This window comes from Myotis daubentonii, chromosome 18, assembly GCF_963259705.1.
Source record: "Myotis daubentonii chromosome 18, mMyoDau2.1, whole genome shotgun sequence".
NCBI lineage: Eukaryota > Metazoa > Chordata > Mammalia > Chiroptera > Vespertilionidae > Myotis > Myotis daubentonii.
The window spans coordinates 27,196,244-27,223,350 of NC_081857.1; the positions used below are offsets into that span (position 1 = coordinate 27,196,244).

At 39.3% G+C, this 27,107-nt stretch overlaps 1 protein-coding gene across 3 annotated transcripts; it reads right to left on the reverse strand.

The window, feature by feature from the left end:
- GORAB (golgin, RAB6 interacting) lies at window positions 1–26,217 on the reverse strand. 3 transcript variants are annotated; one of them, XM_059674656.1, is made up of 6 exons: window positions 26,051–26,174; window positions 23,474–23,581; window positions 19,544–19,901; window positions 12,018–12,119; window positions 9,752–9,892; window positions 1–2,107 (listed from the first exon to the last, which is right to left on the reverse strand). In XM_059674656.1, exons 2-6 carry the CDS (start codon window positions 23,523–23,525, stop codon window positions 1,648–1,650), a joined length of 1,113 nt encoding a protein of 370 aa, XP_059530639.1. In that variant the 5' UTR covers window positions 23,526–23,581; window positions 26,051–26,174; the 3' UTR covers window positions 1–1,647. The 3 variants fall into 3 exon arrangements, with proteins under 3 accessions (XP_059530639.1, XP_059530638.1, XP_059530640.1); XM_059674655.1 differs by lacking the exon at window positions 23,474–23,581 and having other exon boundaries at window positions 26,051–26,217; XM_059674657.1 differs by lacking the exons at window positions 23,474–23,581; window positions 26,051–26,174 and having other exon boundaries at window positions 19,540–19,677.
- Between the last annotated feature and the right edge of the window lie 890 nt (window positions 26,218–27,107).

Here is a 27,107-nt window from a genome sequence, read left to right on the forward strand (position 1 = left end):
AAAGCCCCATCCATTTCATTTATTTCATGGTTTTCATTTCTCCATATACCTTATATGATAAATTCTTAAGGTACTTAAACTGAGTATTAAGTTGTATCCATCTGTTTTTGGATACAATATTATAAACCTCATTTATGGATGAATTTTGCCCTAACAGAGGTTCATATAAAAATAGCTGATTGTATCTACCATATGAAGATTCAGGATGCATTACTGCCACACACTGCTCAAGAACACATATTAAACTGTGAAATTAAAAAAAAAAAAGATAAACCAGAGACCACATTATAAGTGCATCAGATTTCTTTATCCCTTAGAAAAATAGGACTATATTGGACAATGAAGTTTTCAGTTTTTATGCATGTCATTCATAAATAAAAACAAATGGTCTATAAAAATGTCTCTGTTTAGAGAAGCCAGTAATGGAGAGCTATAATTTCAGGTCAAATTACATAATATAAAAATACAGTGCTCATCCTCACTATTAGAAAATAATATTCTCAAGCAAACTCATTAAAAAATTATTTTTCAGAAATTATTATGTATACTATATTACATTTGTCCTTATCCTCTTTTATTTCTTCTTTAAGACTTAAAATGCTTGACTTCACTGTTTGGAATTTCTGATAAATCAGAATTTAATGTGATATTCACAGATTTTGTAACAAAACGATAATATTTATTTACAATTCACATGTAGCACAATGTAGTGGTCAAGTATTAGTGATGGCAATTAATAAACTATTAGAGTAATAAGAAAATCACCATTTTAACAATTTAAATGCTTTATATCAGGATAATTTATATCCAACATATAAAATAAATACTTACTGTAATGTCAGAAAGAAAATGTATTTTTTTCATAATCAAAAGTAGCAAGATTTTCTACATTATTTTCAATCTCACTATAGACAAGTTTTCATTGTCTAAATTTAATCAATGTGCTGATTAAAGACAATTTATTAATAGTAAAATTATATATATAGCATGTTGAGATACATATATGTGTGTGTGTATGTGTGTGTGTATATATATATTTGTGTGTATATGTCAACCAATCAAAATTCAGGTTGTAAACTGGAGCCACTTAAAAGGCAATGTGAATACAAAAGTAATGTTGGCGTAAGCTGGTAATTTCAAAGCTGTGTTTTGCAATTTTAGTAAGACCCAAACAGATAATAATCTAGTAAGACTCAAATACTACTTTTGTTAGTTGTTTGTTTTCTTTTTCATGTTTAAGTTTTGTGTCTCTTTACTGATGACATAAAACAGGATTCTCAGCCCCAGCACTTCTCCCAGAAGTTAAATGAGTTTGATGAGGTATTATTATTTTTCATTTTACTTGTTCTATATTGACCTGGTCTAAAAACACTCATAACCATGTAATTTTTCTTCTATTCTTTAAGTTACTTGTTTTCACCCAAAATAAGGGGACACTAAGGAAACTGGACCAAAATCAAGGTGAACTATGGATAAAATTATAATTATTTGAGGCTTTAGAATGGTCCAACATGTTATTTCTGACACTAATCCTAGATTAAAAAACTAATATTGTTTTAAAGAGGCATTTAGCAGCGGTCATGGCACACTCTACGACAGAAAGTCTACTGAAGCCCATATTAGCTGAAAACAACAAACACTGGCCCTTCATGTGGTCAGAGCAGCTGAACCGTTGTCATGAGCACTAGTCTTCACTTCCTGACTTGGGAGGTCTGGAGTGAGAAGGGGAGTGCTCTTGGGATTTTCACATTGTTCATCTACCTCTGGGCAAGCAGTTGGTGCTTGATGCTCTTTGTTCTGAGTAGACCCTAATGTCACACTCTCCCCGGAAGGCTGTAATGGCCTCTCTCCATGAACCTTCTGTTTCCCTGCTTCTGCCTCTTGTTCATGCAGTAGCCTCTCCACCTCCACCTCAAGCTCCAAAGTCTCCTCATCAGCTTGGACATCCAGTTGCTGCATCAACTCCTCCAACTTCTTGGCCTTGCGGAGCTCGTTTTGCTGTATGATTGTACAAAGGTGCTCAGTGAGCTGCTCTTTAGTATCAGTCTTGCGCTGTAGATCGAGCTTGGCTATAACATACTCTGCTTCTGCCTTGTCAAACCGCTTCCTGTAGGGACAGGTACAAAGATCGGTCCGTTAGTTTTCCATAGTAGACAGAGGGCAGAGCAGCAATAAACGAACTCCAGAATTTGGTCACAAGATATAATGAAGATACGACTATCAATACTTTATGAACTCTTGTCTACACGTTAGACAAACTAGGATGTTGCTGCTGAAACTTCCACATCCACACTTGGATTCTTCTATAGATCAACATTCTTCTGCACTCATTGTCTCTTTCCAAAGCTGTGCTTGAATGAAAGCAGGTGAAGAGGGTGAACTCAGTGGTATGCTAGCTCTAAAGGGGATAAGTCCTGATTTGTAGTGTTTGTCAGCTTCCATAGTGTGAACACTACACCTTGACCAATGTCAAGCTACAATATAACTGAATGTGGAAGGGGGGGAATGCACAAAATCTGCTCTCATGAACTAGCTCCAGCTCACAACTGGTCAAATTTATAAGTGGTAAAACAGTACAAGATGGAGAAAGAATCTCTATTATTAAAATTTATCTGGGTGACATTGGTTAATCATCACATTATCTTAGTTTCAGGTGTACTTTATAATATATCTGTGTACTCTACTGTGTACTCACCACCTGAAGTCTAGAATCCTTCTGTCACCATATATTTAACCCCCTTTAGCTCCTTCTACCTCTCTCCAGCTCCCTTCTCCTCTAGTAAACACCATTCTGTCTATATCTGAGTTTTTTGTTCATTGGTTGCTTTTTGTTTTATATCCTACATAGAGTGAAATTATATGGTTCTTGTCTTTTCTGTGGGACTTATTTCACTTAGGATATTTTCAAGATCCATCATGTTGTCACAAATGGTAATAATTCATCTTTTTAATGACTGGGTACTATTCCATTGTATATATGTACCACATCTACTTTATCCAATCATCCAACTTAGGTTGTTTATGAAAAAAAAAAAAAAGCAACAAATTATATAGAAAAGTCAAAAGACAGTGAGTTATTGTGAATAATGCTGCAATAATCATAGGGGTACATAAAGCTTTACCAGTGTTTTCAAATTTGGGGGAAGGTACGCAGAAAAGGGATCACTGAATCATAAGATAGCTCTATTCTTAATTTTTTGAGAAACCCCCAGAGTGGAGGTTTTTCATAGTGGCTGCACCAATTTACATTCCCACAGCAGTGTGTAAGGGTTCCTATTTCTCCACATTTTCTCCAAAACTTGTTATTTCTTGTCTGATTGATAATAGCCATTTTAACAGGTATGAGGTGGTATTTCACTGTGGTTTTGACTTGCATTCCCCTTATAACTAGTGATGTTGAGCACCTTTTCATATATATGTTAGTCCCCTGTATGTCTTCCTTGGAAAAGTGTTTATTCAGGTCCTCTGCCTATTTTTTTTTTAAACCTCACCCGAGGATATTTTTCCATTGATTTTAGAGAGAGTGGGAGAAAGAGGGAAAGACAGAAAGAAACATCGATATGAGAGAAACACATCAATTGGTTGCCTCCTGCACATGCCCTGACCAAGACCTGGGCCGGGGAGGAGCCTGCAACCGAGGTACGTGCCCTTAACCAGAATCTAACTCAGGACCCTTTGGTCCGCAGACCAACGCTCTATCCACTGAGCAAAACCAGCTAGAGCCCTTTGCTCATTTTTAATCAGATTTTTGTTGTTGAGAAATCTGTATCTTTTGATTAATGGATTAAAAAAGGAAGAAAAATTTTGGTGGAGAAGGATATGGACAATGATTGGGAAATGAATATAAATGGGACAGGGCACACCAAGCAAATGATACTGGGTGCAGGCAAAAAGTAAAAATCCAGTAGGAAAGAAAACCTCAGGATATGTTTGGGAAGCGTTTCTCAACATTGGCACTCCTGGCAACTTGAACCATGTAATTCTTTGTTGTGGGGAGCTGTCCTAGACATTGTAGGAAGCATAGCATCACTGGCTTTCTCCCACCAGCTGCCAGTAGCACCCTCTAGTTGTGATAACCAAAAATGTCTCCAGAACATTACCAAATGTCTCCATATCTTCTCCAAAGGGCAAAAATGTCCCATTTGAGAATTCCTGGGTTAAGTTATTCTTACCCTCTCCATTCTGCAACAACAGTATTATCAGACTTTTATTAGGAAACTAGAGGCCCGGTGCACAAAATTCTTACATGGGGGGAGGGAGGGAAGTCCCTATGTCTGGCCTGCACCCTCTCACAATCCAGGAACCCTTCGGGAGATGTCATACTGCTGGTTTAGGCCCGATCCCCACGGGGCAGCTCCTGTGTTGAGCGTCTGCCCCCTAGTGGTCAGTGCGCGTCATAGCGACCGGTCATTCCACCAGTTGTTCTGCTGCCATTCGGTCGATTTGCATATTAGGGTTTTATTATATAGATTTTATAAATGTCAGATATGTAAACTCCAGTCTTACTTGAAGTAAGGTAATTCTACTGGGAAAGTCATCCTGCGATTTCCCTTTATTTCCCCTTATATATTGGTTCACTGTGTTTTGACTTTTCTATATAATTTGCTGCTTTTATTTTTGCCAAGAAAAGAGTGATCTCCACTTACCAAGTAATTATTCCATTTAATTTCCACTAACAGTTGTGAAGGCTATGCTGCTTTATGATTGCCTATACAACTCAATGTAATAAGTAATTTCTAGTACTAGAATTATAGCAAAAAAGAAATACTTGTATCTCCTAACTCAAGATTCTCTGTCTTGGAAGAAGAGATAGTGAAAAAATAAAAGGCTTTGATTTTAGAAAACCTGGAGTTCTAAACCTGCCTTTGCCTTTTGCTAAATGTATACTTGTTTTTTTCTTGGGTGTGAAGAAGAGAGACCCAGTCAAACTAGCTCAGGTAAAAAGCCAACTTAGGTCCTCCCTCTGGAATTTTGGAACTCTGATAGAGTGGGGGGAGTGGGTGTGGATCTGATATAGAGCCACAGCTGGTGGCAATATTGGGTGGTGAGTATAGTAGGAAAAGCCGAAATGCTTTAGAGAAACTGTGGTGTCTGAGCATTGAAGAGGACAGGCTTTGACTATGATCACATGCCTGTGAGATACACTGGTAAAGCTTTATGTACCCCTAAGATCATTGAGATACCTTCTTGTAACCTATAAAATAATAAAACCCACTTTTTACCTGAGCTAGTTTGAATGGGTCTCTCTGTTCTTCACAGAGCTCATAGTACCAGGCCATGCTCTGAACCCTTGTTTATTAGTAGCTTATAGATGAACTGTTTTGGAGTTGGTAGCTTGTCTTTGTTCTAATCAGAGATGGCCCAGGGTCAGCATCATGACTATAAAACACAGCCAGGCTCCTGGGGGAGGGGTTGGAGACGAAGCATGCAATGACTAAAAATCCAGTGGAGTGACCCGAGGTAGTTTCCTTCAATTGAGTTCTGTTTTATCTGTAAAATGGTGATAATAGTACTTCATAGGAGCATTAAGGATTAAGTAATGGGAGTAGGGCAAGTGTCTGGTCTAGGGCCTGGTAGGCACTCAAGAAACAGAACTTCCCCTCCGGAGCACCAGACTTAAAAAGCACTGTCAGTATATCACTGAACATATATCTCAAATGAAAATGATGCAAAATGTAAGGATCTGGCGCTTATACTTGAAAACTCTAACTTACATAACATTTATTTATCATATTTCTTTTCTTTTTTTTTTTTTTTACTGTCCTCTAGTAAACATGGGAATGGGAAAGCTGTTTTTCCGTTACCCTCTGTATTAAGAGAATTGTGCCAAAGGAGCTCTGTTGGATATTTGGATCCCTGATTTCCATACTGTATAACATATCCTGTTTGTGAATGTTCTGGCATCAAACATAAATACTCTAACAACACTCGCTATAGGTCTATGACTACCTCGCCCCTTCCTCCCCACTCAATCCTCCCTTCTCTGCAAGGCTGTGGTCGCCCTCAGCCAGTCAAAGTCAGCCAGGAAAGATTTACTGACCTGGGCTCATGAATGCTGAATTGAAATGAAAATTTGCAAATAGTTACCTAGGTTTCCATTAATCTTTCACCCTGGATAAATCACTGAAGATCCTGCATTTTGTTTATTTATTTAAGTCCTTCTGGCCAGAAACATGCATATATATTCTTGTACAGAGTGATTTATGTTTGAAGTATTGATTAGTTTTACAAACTGCACTATGGGCCTGGGGGTCAGGTGGATGTACCACATCAGTCTGAAGACACTCTTTGGAACAGAATAGTAAGTGCATTATATATAACACAGTAAGAGAAATTCAGCTGAAATGTAATTATAGATTTAGTTTGTTATTTTAAAGGGCCATCGAATGATTTAATTGTTATTTAAAGGATTCTAGAAACTCTGTCTTGGCTTTGGTATCCCTGAAATTAAAACAACAAGAACAACAACAAAAACTCAATCATTAACCCGTGGCATGCCATTAGGTCCCACTGATCCACTTTTAGTTTTTCTGTTTCTTTATCAGCAATTATAACTATTTGTAAGCATCAACATATCATGATTTTTAAAGTCCTGTATTAGAAGTCCTCTAGAGAACAAAGAGAAAATATATTTATATTTAAAAAAATAGAGTAAGATTAATCATATTTTGCAATTACTACATAGGTCCATTGGATCCTTTTATAAATCTAGGTTACTTTACCAGATCGTTGAGATATTATTTTTTTAACATTTTGCCATTTCATCACCCTATGACGTATTTCCTTCTTACCAATTATTCCCATTTATGCTAACAAATTAAAATAATAAGAAAAAAGAGACTGGTGAAATGACCTAAAAGGACGGTGCTATAATGAAATAAATCATTATGGTTCAATTTCCTTACTGCATTGTCCAAAGTATTACATCATCTTTCAAGAAAGTATAAAAGACTGGAAACCCCAGTTTTGTAATCTGCTCTAGCTTTCATTGAACACAATTGAGAATTAGTATTTTTTTTATTCTCTGCGCTATTGGCAAAGTAGAGAAAATTGACAGATGAAAACATTTTGCATTTATTAGGTCAAAAGATACCTGTTGTGGTAGGCTAAAAAGTGATCCCACAAAGATATTCTCTTCCTAATCTCCAAAATCTAGAGTCTCTGAAGGAAGTGTGACCCGGCTGATACATTGATTTCAGAATCTGGCTTCCAGAAAATGTAAGAGTATATTGCTCTGTTTTAAGACACCCAGTTGGTAGTAATCTGTTATAGCAGCCCTAGTTAACCAACACAAATGCACATACAGCCAGTCTAGATTCTAGATGGTGATGCTGTTCATATACGTGACATCTCAGAGTATGTCTTCAGAAAAACACATCCTAGATGAATGTTCTCAAACTCACAAATCAATGAGTGAAAAGAGGATAAAAAGAAAATGTTATTTTTCATAGTTAATAGTTTCAATAGGAAGAACTTAATCAATCCATATTTTACAAGAATCTGGACCATCCTATATTGCTGGGAGGCTGTAGCTGCATTCTTTCCTTTTTTAAAAAAATAAGTTTTGGAGTCAAACATTACTTGATACAAAGAGGTTTGTGATGCTTAGGTTCTTATTACAATTTTTAATGAAGCTGTTTTCCACAATCCCTTTTATTCTCACTTCTGTCGATTACACATAAAATGACTTAAAATTATACATGCATGTGCACGTGTGTGTACATGTGTGTGGGGGAGCGTCTGTGAAACAGAGGTGGCAAATAGTGATAATTGTTTTTCCTGGTATATTGAGGGTTAAAGAAATGTTCTACATGCAGCCACTCTGAGTTTTACAAGCTGGTCTGCACAGCATATGGCAGCACTGTCATTGTTGCTGCCAGCAGCAGCAGCACAGCAGCACAGCAGCAATGCTCAAGTTGGCTCACTCAAAAGTGTTTGCCCTGATGGTGTTCTACAGAAGCCAATTCCACAGTGAACTCTGGCCTATTCAGTATCCCAGAACCTGTGGACACAGCACTGTACCAGGCACTAGAGAACCTGTATATATTTTTTTTAAATCAAGGAAAATCTCCCAAATAAATGGACTACCTGGGGATTAGTAGAAATCTAGACCATAATAGTATATTATCATTCTATAATTTCTCAATAACCAGAGACATAAATTTAGAAAATGTCTTAACCTTATGCATGAACAAGATACAATGCTGGTTCTGGTCACAATTGTTAATAAGATTTTAAAAAATAGCCTCACACATGCAATATGGATATTCACATACAATGATGTCATTATCAGTACCTTAAGAAATTATAATTTTGAGTTTTAGAGATGTAAAAAATGCACCATGTAAAATTTTTTTATTTTGTAAAAATTTACTGAAATTTTATTATAAATATTTCTATTTTATGGGATGTTTCCTCCTTTAACCTGTAATTCCACCTTCTTTGTGGTTCTCTGAAGGCTAAAACTATGAAATTTTAAAAATATAATGTTCAGTGTACAAAGGCATCTTTTTCCAGCCTCCTCTAGGTCAGAATTAAAACATAATCAGATAAATTTTCTGTTGAAGTATCCAGAATAATCTGAATTATTCATATAAAAGGCAATAAAGGCAAAAAAAAAAAAAGTTCCTCTGGCAACCTTAAGTTACAGAGAATAAAATGTGCTAAACATCTAGGCTTAGTTTGATCTTAATAAAATCTTGGTCACCTCCTTAATGACCTTATTAGTAGAAATCTGGAACTTCTAGTTATCAGCTACTGATGGCATTAATTTAGGCAACCCATTAAATCTAACAGCACATGGTCAAACAACAATTACAAAAATCATGAGGACACCACAAACCTCTTTCTTAAATAATAAACAGTGAATTAAAAACCACAATCAAGCATTTCCGCTTTATTAAATTGTTATATAAACATTCTGATGCTGTGGTTTACCCTGGACTAATGAGGCATTCTGATTGATTTCTAGTGTTACAGAGAAAGATGCAAAACGGAGTCATTAACACAGCATTCCCTTGTGAAAAAAGACAAACCAGGATGATTAAAGCAATGTTGAAAGGACTGAAAACCCTGAAATTGGACTTAATTTTTTGCCTTTTTATCTGCTTGCAAAGTTCATGTAATTCTTTACATGTGTTAGTTCATTTTAAAAATACTCCATGATGATTTTTTCTCTTAAAAAATGCCAATGGCTGAAACCAAGGAAACACACGATAGCGAACCATTTTATACAGAATAGAATTGGAAAGAAAAAACTTCCAGCTTTCAAGACAGTGGTATTTTCTTTAAATACTCATAGGCTTTAACAAATAAACTAGATGTTTCTTTAATGAAAACTGAAATGAGAACTAGGCTAATCCCTAAGGAGAACCTCAATCAAAATTTCTTTACAGAAAAACCATAGAGTTGGCATTAGAATTATAATTTGGGGGCAAGTCATTCAGATATTTAAAGAGTCTCGAACATTAAATACCTGATGCTTTAGTAAGAAAGACTAAAATGTAAATAAACAATGCAGGAAATAATCTAAAGGGAATATGAACAAGGGTAAGGGGTAGGGCAAAGTAAAGGAAAACTTCAAGAAGAGGAGACACATTTGACACTACTTATTCCAAAACAGGAATAAATACAACACTTAATGCGGTGGTTATGAGGCTTAAACGATGATACACATAAGGTCCTGACCCAGCTAGCAATACACATTAATTAAATCGAACTGCTTGTTCTGAATCAAATTTCTCCAACTCACCGAGCATTTGAATAGTCCAGGCTGGCCTGGTCAATCCGGTTCCTGAGGATTCCAATGTCAGCGGACACCATGTCATCTAAAGCCTGTAACTCCTTCTGGATCCGCTTCAGTTTCACAGTCTCTGCCTGAGTTCTTTTAGATCTAGAAAATTAGGAACATGAATGGGAAAATAAAAACATTCTAAAACCATATATCCATATACAATGTAAATGAAAAAAGCAAGCTACTGTATTTACAATATGAATATAATGTATAATTTTTAAAAATTAGATAATATAAGAAAAATAGAAATAAGTCAAATGCCCGTAACATTTTGGTGTATCACTAAGATTTGTGCTTCTTCTCCGTATTGTTCCAAATTTTCTATGAGTATGTACTAGAGGCCTGATGCACGAAACTCTTGCAAGGGGCTTGGCCCTCTCAGCCCCAGCTTCGTTCGGAAGGTCGTCTGGAAGGACATTTGGGTCTAATTTGCATATCACGCTTTTATTATTATAGATGATTTTCATATACAGGGGAAAAGACTGAAAAATTTATCAATAAATAGTTCACTCATAGGTATACTCATTCCATAAGGATGAGAATATGCACTAAAAGAATATATCTGTATTCTCTTTACATTGAAACATCGAACACAACTCTCCAAATTTCTAGCCCATTTTCATTGGATACCTGGAAACCAAGAACAGATGTCTGCATCAAACACGATTTATTTGTCTAGAAACATCTATTTGGTTTTAACTTTCTTAGGACTCGTTTCCCCAAACTGTTATTGCTTTGATTCCTGTTCTTTAAGTAAAACTACAGGTCCTCAAAATTTTTCTTTCTGGGTCTCAAAGCCAAGCAGTTTTTTTCTTGTTTAAAAGCACATCCATGCCCTGGCTGGTTTGGCTCAGTGGATGGAGCGTCGGCCTGGGGACTGAAGGGTCCAGGGTTCGATTCCGGCCAAGGGCATGTGCCTTGGTTGCGGGCACGTCCCTGGTGGGGAGTGTGCAGGAGGCAGCGATCGATGTTTCTAACTCTTTATCCCTTTCCCTTCCTCTCTCTAAAAAATCAATAAAATATATTTAAAAAAAAATAAAATAAAAGCACATCCAGCCTCACCATCTCTCAGTCCCCTCACCACCCCCAAGTACATTACAAACTTAAAAAACAAAACAAAGACAAAAGCCAACCTTTAATAATGATTTCACTCATTTCAAAATTTCACACACATTTTCACAGGATAATAAAACTCCCACATAAAACCACATATTGCAAGAAAAGAGCCCTGGCTGGTGTTGCTCAGCGGTTAGAGCGTCAGCCTGTGCACCAAAACGTTGCACATTCGATTTTCAGCCAAGGGCATGCACCTGGGTTGCAGGTTCAATCCAGTTGAAGCATGTACAGGAGGTAACCAATTGATGTGTCTTTCTCACATGGATGTTTATCTCTCTCTCTCTCTCTCTCTCTCTCTCTCTCTCTCTCTCTTTCTTGCTCTCTGTGTGTTTCTCTGTCTCTCTCTCCCCCCTGTCTCTTTCCCCCTCCCTCCCTCCTTTCTACTCTCTATGAAAACCAATGGAAAAAATACCCTCAGGTGAGGATTAACCAAAAAAATTTTAAAATAAAAAATAATAAAAGGGCAGAAAGAGTGGGTGAGGGATGGGAAAAGCAGTTCCAATAGGAATGTTATTGTTTGAGGCCAGCACAACACAGTAAAAAAAGGGGGTGGGGGATTTCGGACACACTAACATTGGGAGGTGAGGTGAGAGAAAAAGTGAATGGCACACAGTATGGGACAGTGCTCCCAATGGTGACCCAAGTCATCAATAAAAGCTTAAATTATATCATATATCTTCTATCAGTGGGAGCAGAGTAATTATTTAAGAAAAACGTCCATAGGAAACATAAGATTTGTGGGAGTATAAAACATTTATATGGAACAATCCGCTCCTCTATATGTTAGATGATAAAGGCCCCTTCATGTCAAAAATGAAAACTTGCATTTCTTAATTTACTTATATTGACAGCTATTTACTGCTCCCTTATGAATGCATAGATGGTTAAAACTGAAAGCACTGACACTGATCCTTAAGTTTTAATGGTACCTGTATTACCAGTAAATTTGCTATGATCTATCCTTAAATGACTTTAGTATCATTTATACAGCATGATTTGTTTAATCAGCCTTAAAGAAAATGCCAGTTTATTAGCGTAGACATAAATAGAAAACATGACAGAGCTGACTGCAGATTGCAAACCATCTCCCCTGGTTCAGGTGCCTCACCTTTCCGCAATAGCTTTAGCCAAAAGAGCTTTCTTACGTTTATTTTTCTCTTCCATTAGCCGCTGTTCTTGTTGGAGGACTTCCCAACGAGACTTTTCTTGCCTAGGGAGCAAAAAAGTGTAAAAATGAGTTTCTGAAACACCACCCCACACCTTCCCAGTCTCAGTCCCCTACGTATAAAATTTAATCAGCCAGATTATGTATATATTTTTAAAAAGTCCTTTTGAAAGGAACCCATCTGCAGCTCATTATTTTGTCCTAATAGAAACAAAGGTTATGATTTGAAGTAAAGAAGGCTTACATACCATAAATTGGCCCTTTGAAATCCATTATATGTATATAACCTAGGAACCCACAAACTGGAAGCCAGAATAATGTGGCATTTTTTAGAAGTACAAAGAAACCTGTGTAAGTTAATTATGTATTATATGCAAAATGGAGAGACAAATAAATAGGTCTGTAGCTAACATCATGTTGTATTTTTCAAAGTTCTTTTAAAAATCATTTTAGTGATTTAATCATTAAATCATTTTATAGTCTACATTCTTGGGCGCATGGAACATATTTGTAATAGCTGTTTAAATATTCCTTGCCTGATAATTCCCATTGTTTGTGGGCTGTTTCTCTTGATGACTTTCCTCCTGGTTATGCATGACAATTTCCTTTCTTTGCATGCCTAGAGAGTTTTCTTTTTCTCCAGACTGAATGTGCATTTAATTTTTTAAAAAAGTGTTTCAATTACAGTTGACATATGATACTATGTTAATTTCAGGTGTACAACATATTAGACATTTATATACCTTACAAAGTCATCACCCTGATAAATTGAGTACCCAACTCACATAATATATAGTTATTACAATATTATTAACTCTATTCCCTACGCTGGTTTTTACATCCCTGGGACTATTTTTATAACTGCCGATTTGTGCTTCTTAATCCCTTCACCTTTTTCACCCCTCTCCTCAAACCCCCTCCCATCTGGCAACTATAAATTTGTTCTATTAGTTTGTTTTGTTTGTTCATTTGCTTTTGAGATTCCACATATAACTGAAATCATATGGTATTTGTCCTTTTGTCTGACTTATTTCACTTAGCAGAATACCCTCTAGGTCCATCCATGTTGTTGCAAATGGCAAGATTTCATTTTTTATGGCTAACATTCCACTGTACATATGTACCATTCTTTTTTATCCACTCATCTATAGACGGACACTTAGGTTGTTTCCATTATCTTGGCTACTGTAAATAAGACTGTAATGAACATGTGTGCACATGTCTTTTTCAAATGAGTGTTTTGAATCTCTTTGGGTAAATACTCAGGAGTGAAGTTGCTGGGTCATATAAAGTAATTATTGATAGGTATGTCATTATTGCCATTTTGTTGTCTTCTGATTGTTTTTGAAGTTCTCTGGTTCTTTTCTTGTACACTGATAACTTTCTAGTGTTGTGTTTGGATCCCTCTCTTCATTTCTTGTATATTTCTTAGAGATTTTTGCTTTGCGATTACCATATGCTTCATATTTACCAAACTATATTTATAGCAGCCTATTTTTTCTTAGAATATATTTTTATTGATTTCAGAGAGGAAGGGAGTTAGAAACATCAATTATGAGAGAATCATTGATTGGCTGCCTTCTGCATGCCCCACACTGGGGATTGAGCCCATAACCTGGGTACATGACCTGACTGGGAATAGAACAGTGACCTCCTGAGCCATGCTGGCTGGGCTAGAGCAGTCTATTTTAAGTTGATGGTTCCTTAAGTTCGAGCATGTTCTAAAATCACTACAATTTTTACTCTTCCCCTCCATGTTTGTCTTTGTCATTCTTTTTTACTTCTTCTGTGTGTATTTATGTATAATTTAATTAAACATGGTCTTTGTACTTTTTCCTTTTAACCTTTCTACTTAGAAGAATAGATTAACTCAGTGAGAACCTCAACAGTTGATTGATCCACTGCTTTTACTACATTTGCCTTTGTGAGAATTTTCTTTACTGTATTTTCTTATTCATAGTTTTGGTCTTTTCTTTTCTACTTAAAGAAGTCCTTTGGACATTTCTATTTCTATTAAACTAGTATTTCAACTGGTTTAATACTGATGAACTCCTTTAGCTATTTCTTGTCTGGGAAACTCTCTCTCCTTTGATTCTAAATGACAGACTCGCTGGGTAGAGCAACCTTTGTTGTACGTCTTTGCCATTCATCAATTTGAATATTCATGCCAATCCCTTCTGGCCTGCAACATTTCTGTTGAGAAATCACCTGACAGTCTTATAGGAGTTCCCTGGTACATAACTGCTTTTCTCCTGCTACTTTTAAGATTCTTTGTCTTTAACCTTTGACATTTTAATTATGTCTTGCTGTGGGTTTCTTTGGGTTCATCTTATTTGGGACTCTGTGCTTCCTGGGCTTGTCTATTTCCTTTGCCAGGTTAGAAAAGTTTTCAGTCATCATTTCTTCAAATAGGTTCTCAGTCCGTCGTTTTTTCTTCTTCTTCTGGCACCCCTATGATGTGAATGTTGATACACTTGATGTTGTCCCAGAGGTACCTTAAACTGTCCTCATTAAAAAAAAACCCACTTATTTTTCTGTTCCAATTGGGTGTTTTCTGCTACTTTATCTTCTAGATCGCTGATTCAATCCTCTGCTTCTTATAACCTGCTGTTGATTCCCTCTAATGTAGTCATTTCAGTTATTATTTTTTTTTTATGGTTTCCTTCTCTTTGTTGAGGTTCTCACTGAGTTCATCTATTCTTCTTCTAAGTTCATTGAGCATTCTATAGCCAACCACTGCTTTGAACACTGTATCTGGCAGATTGCTTTCTCCATTTTGTTGCTCTTTTTTATGTTCTTTCATTTGGGAAATGCTTGGCTCCTCATTTGTTTGAATCCTTGCATTTCTATGTATTAGGTAGATCTGCTATGTCTCCCAGTCTTGGCAGAGTAGCTTTACATAGATGTTTTCTGAGGCCCCACAGTGCAGTCCTTCTGTTCACCTAAGCCAGGTGCTCTAGGGGCATCCCTTTTGTGGGTTGTGTGTGCCTTCCTGTGGTAGTTGAGCCCTGATTGCTATTGGCACATCAATGGGTGGGACTGCCCGCCTGGCTTACTTGCTGTGAGGATTAGCTATGATTATGGAAAGCTGCCGTATAGAGGCTTATCCCATAGAGAGGGAGTCTCTTCAGGTGGGCTGTGGTGCCAGCTAAGTTCACCCTTTGGGTGTGTCTTTTGTGGAGCTGGTTGGGTGATACTCTGGTGTGGTCTGAAGTCGGTCACCAGTTATGTTGGTTTTGAAGCCTCTTAGGAGGAGCTCCATTGCAGGCCAAGGTCAGACTCCAGTGGCTTGGGGTCACCTGATCAAAGCTACAAAGAGATCTGTAGTTGGTTGATGCTTGTGCCAGACTTGGAGGTGCTTGCGAGAGACTATGCTGCAAACCAATGCCACTGTCAGTAGTGTCAGGCTTGGGACCCTTTGATGGACACCATGATTTGAGCTGAGGCCAGCCAAATGCAGGTTGAGATTAGTCATCACTTGTGTCAGGCTTGGGTTTGCTTAGCGAGAGGTACAGAGCATGCTGAGGACAGCTGCTGATTGTTTGGTTTGTGAACCTTTAAGATTTTAGGAAAAGTCCACAGTATGAGCTGAGGCAGTCCATGAGTTGAGTGAGGTGAGGTCTCAGGGGTTCAACAGGGAGGGGCAAACGGTGATAGCTTAGATTGGTACCCGTAATTGCTGGGCTCAACAAAGGAACAATGGCACCTGCCAGTGTTTCTGTCCCCAGAGCGAGCTGGCCCGTCCCTCTAGTCCTCATTTGAAGCTAGGCAATTCACTTACTCCTTGCATGTCCCTGGCACTTTATGAGCTGCTGCCCCTGCAGGCTTAGAGCAAGGAGTTTGTGAGTAACTCCATGCACAGACTCCTCAAGAAGAAAGCCGGGGCCTCCAGCAGCCCTCCGTCTCACAAGGGTGCAATCCCTGGTGATTTTCACAGCCAGATGTTGTGGGGACTCCTCTTCTCAGCACTGGTGCCCTAGGCTTGAGAGATGACCTAGGGTTAGGATCCCTAACTCAATAAGGAACTCTCACAGCCAAGATAGCCCTCCTGAATCTTATTACCACACCATGAGTGTGGGACCTGCCTGTTCTGTATGTCCCTCCTACCAGTCTTTCTCTTTGTATCTTTAGTTAGAGGAATTCTGTTCAGTTCATTTTCTTTTTAAAAAAAATATATTTTTATTGATTTGAGAGAGGAAGGGAGAGGGAAGAGATAGAAACATCAACGATAAGAGAGAAACAGTGACTGGCCACCTCCTGCACACCCTACATTGAGGATCGAGCCTGCAACCTCGGCATATGCCCTGACCGGAATCAAACCATGACCTCCTGGTTCATAGGTCAACGCTTAACCACTGGTGGGCTGTTCAGCTAATTTTCAGGTGGTTCTTGAGGGTGGCTGTTCTGTAACTTAGCTGTAAGTTTGATGTGGTTGTGGGAGCTGGTGAGCACAGCATTTACTTACTCTGCCATCTTACCCAGAAGTGACTCTATAGAGTTTTCTATAATAAAAGTCTGCACCATGAAATACCCTTAGAACAATAACCAATGTTTATTTCATTCATTTTCTTTCAATTTGCTCACTTCTTTCCGGCTCTTAAACATTTGTAAACAAAGTAAAAAATTATGAACTAAGACTTGAATGGTGGGATAAAGAAAAACTTCAAAGGTCTGAAAACATGAATTGTCTTCCAATCTAATTCTGAAAGTATATTAAAATTTCCCGTAAATTCAACAACTTGATGTCAACTCAAATTAAACAAGATAATGAAAAAGCTATTTGTTCCTATTGTTGACATTTCTTACAGCCGTATACCAAAAATATCTATTCCCAGACTTAGCAATCACTTCCACAATTATCCTTCTCTCCAGTCCTACAACTTCCATCTTAGTGCTGGTCCTTTCTCATTTTTATCATCGCAGTCACCTCCTCACCAGATGCCTTAGTTCCAGCTCAGCCAGAACCCTATCCCAAATATTCTGCAACACTGACACCTGAACATTTTCTCACCATTATTCTGATCAGGGCCTCTCTCCTTCAGAGGACTTGGTGGTCTACTACAGCTGCGGTCACCAACATTTCAGACCTCACAGACCACCAGTGGTCCGTGGACCACCGGTTGACGGCCACGGTACTACAGCATCTGGGGAACTTGCTAGGCAAGGATCCTCTACTCCCAAGTCCTTTTTCTCTTTCTTAATTCTTTACTATTCTCTGGCCTGATCTTTGCCTCTTCCAGAGGAGTGAGATATCATTTCTGAACAGTCTCTGGAATAAAGCTTTCCTTTCCCGTTCTTAGAGCCTCAGAATTCCTCCTTTTCAACAATAGTTTCTGACATTACATGTCTTCAATGAAAATTCTCCCAAGTACCTAAGAAAAGAATAATTTTCCTCCTGACATGCTATCTAAATTGCCCGGCTCAATTCAAACCCGCCCCCTATTTGTCTCAGGCCTTTGTTAGTAAACTATTTGAATGTATGCACATGTTCAATTTTGCTTTCATAATTCACACAGCTAAACATCTCCTGTCAAAGTAAATAACATATGACTATATGAATTTACAAGTCATAGAATGGCAATTTTCACAAGAATGTGGCTAAACTAAATTCTGGAGGTGGTTGCAAACACAAACAAATTAAATAAGAATAAAAAGAAATCTAATGATGCATGTGGATTATTTAATTAGTCCCCTTAATTTCCTACACTTTTTCCTCTGACCATCCCTACTTGTCTCTTCACAAGTATCCTTTTCTGGGTCAATGAAGATGCAGTCTGGAAGCTGAAGAATGCATTAAATTTGGGAAGGAGTACATATAAGAAATGCTTCTGTGAGTGTCAAGGTTATAGACTCTGGATTCAGAGAGACTTTTATGTGAGTCCCAGCTCTACTACTTACTAGTTGTGTATTGGCTTTGAGAATACAATAGCTATTCTAAGTCCAAAATAGCTATAAAGTGAAAATAATGAACTAAGTAACATCAACACTAATAAAAGAGAAAAATGGTAATTGGCGTACGACGATACCCTTTTCATTGGCTAATCAGGGCTATATGCAAATTAACTGGCAACTATGATTGGCAGTTAACTGCCAACTAAGATTGGCAGTTAACTGCCAACAAGATGGCGGTTAATTTGCATATGTAGGCACAATTCAGGGAGGCGAAAGGGAAAGCAGGAAGAAGCCCCCTGCCACTGACAGTGATCAGAAACCCAGGGGGGAGCTAAGAGCTGGGGGGCAGGGGAAAGGTGGCCCTGGGGCCGCCTTTGCCCTGCCCCCCAGCCATGATCGGAGAATCAGGCGCCTTTGCCGCCCTGGCCAGTGATAGCAGGAAGTAGGGGTGGAGCCAGCGATGGGAGCTGGACACGGTTGAAGCTGGCAGTCCCAGGAGCTAGGGGTCCCTTGCCTGGGCCTAAAGTGGAGCCCACGATCGCGGGGCCACTGCAGCTGCGGGTCCCCACTGCCCGGGCCAGACGCCTCAGCCAGAGGCGTTAGGCCTGGGCAGGGGCGGAGCCTGCAACCGCGGGGAGCTGGGGGTCCCCTGCCCAGGCCTGACACCTCTGCCGGAGGCCTCAGGCCTGGTCAAGGGGCCGATCCGGTGATTGGTGATCGGAGGGTGATGAGGGTCAACTCCTCTGGCCGAGGCATCAGGCCTCGGCGGGGGGCGGAGCCGGGGATTGGGGGGATATGATGGTCCCCTTGTCCAGGCCTGAAGCCTGGGTCAGAGGCATCTGGCTTGGGCGGGGGGTGGAGCAAGCGATCAGAGGGAGATGGGGGTCCCCTGCTCAGGCATGATTCCTGGGCCAGAGGCCTCAGGCCTGGGCGGGGGCCAGAGCCAGTGATCGGGGGGAGATGGGGGTCCCCTGTCCAAGCCTGACACCTCTGGCGGGGGCGTCAGGCCTGGGCAAGGGGCCGATCAGGTGATCGGAGGGTGATGGGGGTCTATACCTCTGGCTGAGGCATCAGGCCTGGGCAAGGGGCAGAGCCAGCAATCAGAGGGGTCTGGGGGTCCCCTGCCCAGGCCTGATGCCTGGGCCAGAGGCATCAGGCCTGGGCTGGGGGCAGAACCAGTGATGGGGGGAAATGAGGGTCCCCTGCCCAGGCCTGACGCCTCTGTTAGAGGCGTCAGGCCTGGGCAAGGGGCCGATCCTGCGATTGGAGGGTGATGGGGGTCAATGCCTGAGGGCTCCCAGTATGTGAGAGGGGGCAGGCTGGGCTGAGGGACACTCCCCCCCACACACACACCCAGTGCACGAATTTCGTGCACCGGGCCCCTAGTTAAACATAAAATGCCTAACACTGACTGACTTATAATATATTTAGGTAGTAGCTCTTATTTGACAATTTGTTTATCACATTTCTAGGTTAGAATATGAAAGAGAGAAAATGTTAAAACTACATTTCTTCAAAGCCTAATAGGAAAAAAAAGTAAAATGGAAAATATATCATGGATATATAGACTTACTAACAATTCCACTTTCTTTTTCTCCAACTTGCAATCTGGTTTTAGAGGTACAACCTCAGCACTTATGTGACCATCCCGGGAATTCTCAAGTCCCAGTTCCCTTGGTTGACTTTCAGTGCTCTGTGGTTTTCCATTGCCAACAGGAGAGTTGAGTGTAAGAGGATTAGGAGCAGTAGGGGGAGAAAAATGTGGCTTTTGATGACTGAATCTCTGTTGTGGTGCAGAGAGCAACTGCTCTGGAGGTAATCTGACCGATCCATCTTGCAGTCCAAGTTTTTGGCTTTGCTCTTGAAGGACTTTTTCTCGCTGAAGTTGTTGTCGACTTTTTTTCATAGGGGGACGCCGCTGTGGTTCAAATGGATCTACATAAAAGAAAATGAAGGAAAATTCCTTTGTGTGAACAGCAAATAATTATAATTTCTCTAAGAAAATAAAGGATTAACATTAAACTTTTTAATAATCCCCCTACTCTAGCTTAAAAGCCCAGGGAAAAACAGCATCTTCCTGCAGAGTTTAGAAAGTTCTTCAATCTACTGTTAACATTTAACAAAAACTGTCCTACCTCTCAATTTATCTTCAAGGAGAGCTATCTGTCTATGAGTAAGGCCTCAGAATACAAAACAAGGCTTTTCAACTTGATCTGATTATTATCAAAAGTATCACCTATTTGACCAAGATACGTAGACAAATGAATTCTGATATATCTTCAATTTGATTTACGGTTGTGTCTACTCTCCTGAAATAAAATGGTGGTTGAATTTTCAAATGAGCTTCACCTTTCTTAAATTTTCACAGATATTAAGGCAATCTGATACATAAGAAGATGCTATACACAAAATATAACTACATGAAGTCCCTTATTTCTAGTTTACCCTAAATTGTTTTCTTTCATCTTCCAGAACAGTCCAAGGTTGTGTTCCCCAAAGTCTAGTTAGACTTTAATCAATGTATGCAACCTAACTTTAATAGCAGCCTGATCAAAGCAATAGAGGAAGATAAAACAAGTCATATTATAAACTGAATAATAACACTTCTATTACACTTTTTATATTGTCCATATTAGTATTAACCTTGTAGGGAAGATAACTGGAGAATTTAACTCACATTCATACTGTATTTAATAAATTTTAAAATGATATTCTTTATAAAATACCCAGGAAATGAAATTATAAGTCCTTGTAAATGAACTCAAATAGGGCTTTTAAATTCTGCATATTGACCTTTGAAGCAATACAAGCTTATTATTTAGATTCTCCAAGGGAGAGTTCAAAGCTCTGGAGTCACAGTTCCAGAGTTGCTTTTATCCAGTTCAAGCAATTATTTATTCCATACCTCAGTTTCCTTATCTGTCAAACTGGTTGAACATTACCTCTCCACTTAATTCATATGGAGTTGGTGTAAAGATTTAATGAGACGGGTAAAGAAAACATTTTTTAAAAATAGCTGTACTATTTAAAGTAAAATGTTATTGTTGACTTTAGCCAGAAACATAAAGTAGCCTCCTGAATCTTGGAATAGGAACTTATTCTTGGCTACTGATCTTTATTCACACCACCAGAAAATATGATTGAGCTTGCTTACTTCCCAGTTATAGTCTTCAGCTGAATTAATAGTGACACTCAAATTCTGTACATTAGCTTCCATTTCATTTTGCATTTTCACAGAACCCACTATACGATTTATAACGCCAATTTTTAAACTCTCAAACAACAAACAAATCAGGCCACTTAAAATAAAACATATGACCAAAAAACTCCTGGAACTAATAAGCCATTATAGAAAGGTTGCAGAATACAAGAGTAATATACCAAAGTCAATTGCTTTTCTATGTACAACAATGAACAAGTGGAATTTGAAATTAAAAACACAATACCATTTACATAGCACTCAAAAAAATACTTAGGTATAAGCCTAAGAAAATATGTACAAGAGCTATATGAGAAAAACTACAAAACTCTGATGAATGAAATCAAGGAACTAAATAAATGGAGAGATATTCCACATTCATGGATATGAAGACTCAATAAAGTCAAGATGTCAGTTCATCACAACTTGATCTATAGATTCATTGCAATACCAATAAAAATCCCAGCAAATTATTTTGTGGATATTGACAAAGTGATTCTCAAGCTTATACAAAGAGGCAAAAGACCCAGAATAGCTACACAATATTGAAGAATAAAGTTGGAGGACTGACAGTATAAAGCTACAGTAATCAAGACAGTAGGTATTAGCAAAAGAATGGACAAATCAATCAATGGAGCAGAATAGAGAGCCCAGAAACGGGCTCACATAAATACAGTCACCTGCTCTTTGACAAAGGAGCAAAGGTAGTACAATGGAGAAATTTCTTTTCAACAAATGGTCCTGGAACAACTGGACATCCACATGTAAGAAAATGAATCCAGACACAGACCTTACACACTGCACAAACATTAACTCAAAATAAATCAAAGACCTAAATGCAAAATTCAAAACTATAAAGTGCCTAGAAGATAATGTAGGAGAAAACCTAGATGGCCTTAGGTATGGCAATGACTTTTTAGATACAACACCAAAGGCACTATCTATGAAGAAGATAACTGGTAAGCTGGACTTCATTAAAATTAAAAGCTTCTGCTGTGCAAAAGACATTGTCAAGGGAGTGAGAAAACTCACTGCAACAGACACATCTGATAAAGGACTTTTAAATTTCTGTCAATCAAATGGGTATGAAGCAGTATTTCATTATGCTCTTGATTTGCAATTCTCTGCTTATTGATGGTGATAAGCATCTCTTCATATTTCCTTTTCATGTCTTTTTTGTCAGTTTTTCTTTGGCTTATTTGTATTTTTATATATCAGCAACAACTGGAAAACATAAAGCATTGTAGCTGCACTGCTTTTATATTTCCAAATTTTTCATCTATCTATATAAAACCCTAATATGCAAATCGACCGATCAGTGGAACAAAACCTGCAGAACAACTGGTCGGCGGGGGGCGGTGCCAGCGTGTGGGCGGTGCCAGGCCAGCCAAGGCGGGTGCCAGTGGGGGCTCCCCGATTGCCCCACCAGTCACCCCACAGATCAGCCCTGATTGTTGACCAGGTCTAGGGACCCTACCCTATATATTGAGAACAGTCTCTTAGATTTAAAAATTAAAACCTGGCAAGGCTACTCTAACACTGAAAAACAGGATGACGCAGTGATGACATGCATGGACTCTGGCTTGCACATTTTGTGGTCAGCCCTGATTCTGACACTTATAACTGTGACAAAGTCAATTACTCAACTTCTCTCTGCTTCAGTTTTTCCACCCATAAGATGGGGAAAATGGTACTAATGCCTTAGAAGGATCATGTTATATACTACTTTTTATAATCAGGGCAAAAAAATGTAGCTGCCCATACAACAGCAAGATGCCTTTCACCTGTATGAAAAGTATGGTCACTGGTGTATGCAGAGTCCTGGATTGCGAGAGGTATATCTGACTGCCGGTTTAGGCCCGTAAAGCAGCAGTCAGACATCCCCTGAGGGGTTCCGGATTGCGAGAGGGCACAGGCCGGGCTGAGGGACTCCTCTGCCCGCCTCCCCCCGTGCACAAATTTTGTGCACCTGGCCTCTAGTTATGAAATCATACATCCTATAATGTCTCTCTCTCTCTCTCTCTCTCTCTCTCTCTCTCTCTCTCTCTCTCTCTCTCTCTACCACACACACACACACACACACACACACTCCATCCAGTATGGATTATGAAAATACAACACAGTTTAACAAATAAAACATGGCTACAGTAGATATAATTGCTGTTTAAGGATAGAACATTACCCCCTTTTTGGAACACACACAATAACTGTATTTCCTGTCTTGCAAGTCATATGACTTGCTTTTGCTAAATGAAATAGAAGAGATACATGCCATTTATTGGTGGAAGTATTTATTGCCAATGCTTACTTCTCAATCTTCTCTTGCCATGGTGAACTCCTATAGGACAGTACCAAGGCATTGTGTGGAGTGACTACATGGAGTAGAGTCACCTGCCAACCCATGTTAGACAGAAAGCTGGAATAAAAAATTTTTAAAACCTTTATTTTTTTATACAATTGATATGTTAGGGCTATTGATTACTGCCGCTTAAGTTGGTAATTAATTTCATAAGTACCACTACCTTTGAAGCTTCCTATGTTCCATTCCTTGCTTCCCCCAACCCTGAATTTTGTGTTTCATTCCCTTGACTTTCTTTATAGACCTCCTATATTCCTAAAATATACAGGCTTTATATGATTTTGACCTTCCATAAATGGTATCAGACTATATATTCTCCTGCAACTTGCTCTTTTCATACATTGTATTTATGAAAGTTATACGTGTTAATGCATGTGTTCATATATTCCTACTAGCTATATAGTAGTCCACTGGATGATTATACCACAATTTATTTATCCACTTCCTTGTTAATGAACACTTGGTTTATTCCCAGATTTTCAATATTATAATGAAGAGTGTTGAGAACATTCTCAATCTCCACCATTGCACATACGGGTTTTGCTAGCGTTGTTATCCTTATTTTTGCTGGCAACCAACTTCATTTTCATAGGTTATTTAATTATATTTTTATGGCTGGAGAACAGTTGGAAGAAACCTTAAAAAGTAAAGATCCAGCTCTTCAGCTCTTCCAGCTTTACAAATGAGAAATCCAAGGCAAAAAGATTCAGATGGAGAGCTAGATGACCTGACAATCACTGTGTTTGGTTATGAGTATACAAAGATGCTGTAAGTATGCAAAGACGCATCTTTTCTCTTCTTCAAGGATCACAGCCCAGTCAGTTGGTGTCTGTGTTCTAAGATCTGGCTATGAAATGATACGCTTTGAAATTAAGGTCCTCCCACTCTATCCCAAATTGCAGAGCTATTTAAAAATGTTCTTCTACATAATCCATCTGTTATTTAATTTAGACTTCTACACGAAGTCTTCTTTCCCCCAGCAAAGTCACCTCTCCTAACACATAATCTCTGTGATATCTTCCCAAAGTGCACCCAACCCCCAGCAGTGTGAGGTTCCTGCTCAGAGGTAGCAAGCTCTTGAACAACATCTACTATCACATTTTTTATAGTTTGTCTCCTCAGTAGACTAGAAACTCTTTGGAGGCAGGGATGAGGCCATGTTCATCTTTGCATCCTAAATGCAGACGCCGATGTCTTTAACTTCAGGTCAGACAAGAAGCAGACGTACTTGCACACTGTACATCTGAATAAGTGAATGGATGTCAAAAACACAGAGCAAGAGAATTTGATAACATCAAGCAAGATAGAGTCAGTTAATTAAAAACTGTAGTATGACTTTCATGATATAGTTTTTAAAGACCTTTGGACCAGTCAAATTTTCCTCAATCTATTTAATCTTCACTGGCCCTATGTTACTAATTTACTTCCTTTTCTGATTGTCAATCCTAGATTATCCTCACATCTATATAAAAATGCAGAGGCCTCATCTGAACAACATGCAATTTTCTAAAAAAAAAAGCTCTAATAAAAGGCATGACAGGGTTTTCGTTTTTCCCCAAAGCACAGTAAGCTGTGTACCAAGAGTAGCAGAAACTCACAGAAGTTGTGTGCATTACCGGGATCACCAAACAGAATTTTATAAAACTTCAACTACCAACAAAGCCTCGTTTATATCACCAAGAGTTCTCACCAAGTATCAACAAACTTAATTCCTTTACTAAAAGATAACAAAATAGCACAAGTCCATTCAGCGATTACTCTATAAAGCCAGAGAGGGAATGACAAAATTCTCGATATCATATACATATACATATACATATACATATACATATACAGACACACTCATAAATATATATATACATATATGTGTGTATATATGTGTCTATATATATACATATATATATCTGTCTACACACACACACACACATATATACACACATATATATGTGTATATACTTATTTATATCACATCTAACCTCTCAAAGACCCCTTTGGTTTGCTGACTCTCTGGGTTGGAAAGAATTGCAAGAATCATCTGGCAACCAGAAGTGAATGCAAGACTCCAGATGTATTATGAAAAGCACCGACGTTTTGCATTAAGACCCCCGTGTTCCCCTTTGCTCATAAATTCATCACAATTCTAATATGGTGAGTGACCCTCCTCCTTCCTTTACTCTCCACCCATGGATCTACACCGCAATCTTCCTGTATGAGCCCGCCAGGCTACAGGCCCAGCCCCCTCTCCCAGGTCCCATTCCTTTCCCAGGAAAAAATAACCAAACCCTGCAATGGATCCCTGAACTCTCTTTTCTAAAAGTAGATCCCAGGCCTCTGAGCCTGCCCCTTCCCCCACGGCTCCCAGTTCGTCCACTTCGGAGCCCCTCAATTCCGTCTTCCCATTTACAGATCCATCCCCCAACACAAACACCTTATCCCCTTCCCCGCCCCCTTCCCCTCAAAAGCAGCAGCCCCGCCCCTTCTCCTAACAGACCCAAGATTTCCATCTCCGCAGGCACGTCCTGTTACCTTTACTCTGCTTTAGTCGCCTCAGTTCCTCCTCAGAGAAGCCAGCCCAGCCCTGCGCCATCCGTCCGGGCTGCCAGCACCCCTAGAATGCCCAAACTTGAGAGTCCCGAGTGCCAACACGGACTACTCAGGCACATCCGGGTTCTTCCCGGCAGCGGCCGATCAACCAATCGGTGCGTCGAGCTTTGGACCCAAGGCCCCCTCTTCCGTCTATGGCTGCCCACGGCAGTGCCGGACAAACTGCTTAAGGAAATTTTGGCTATGCAGACATTCCTTTTCCCTGAGCTGACTCTTCTCTCTATCCCGTATCTTATCATCGTTTGGTTAATGACTTCAACAGATAAGGGGACAGATATCAAGGGGGGTCAGGGTGGAGATAAACAGGCAATTAGGAAGTGGCTACGAGTCGGTGGCGCGAAAGGGCGGACAAAACTACCTGGGGGTAGGGAGAGGGGTCCTCGTTCAGTTCAGTGGGGCGGAGCCCTCTACCTAGTGGTCTCGAGGTGTGTGCTCTGTGGCTTGTTGTAGCGGGTCCTTTCCAAACTTCGCTGAAATTGCCCTGCAGGTTGACTCGAGAGAATGTTCAGATTTAGGTGTTTAATTATGAAGGTACATTTCGGAGAACTGGGGTTTACTTAGTGGAAAGGGAGCAGAGACATTTAACAAGGTCTCTAGCGTCTCCGAGGTCTGTGGACTGGGTTGTGTCCTTGATATTTTATGAATGATTCTTGCTATTCTGCAACCTTTCTCCTAAGAGATGTCTACATCTCCCTCTTCTGTTTTTATGGTTCGAGAAGGCAATGGGAAACAGCCCCGGAGGGTGGGCAAACATTCCTGAGGCTCCCCCAGCCTGAAGTCCCGCTTTCATGGTTCTGGTTCTACCTCGGACACTTGACCTCTCCGGGCTCCCGTATTCTCATGTTTAGTAACATTTCGAAGATTAAAAGATGCAAGTGTTGAAAAAATCACATAGGGTGATTAAAAGACCAGTTATTACATTTTTCATATTTCTCTTATATTTAGCATTTTAAAAAAAACACATGTTTATTTTGGCAAA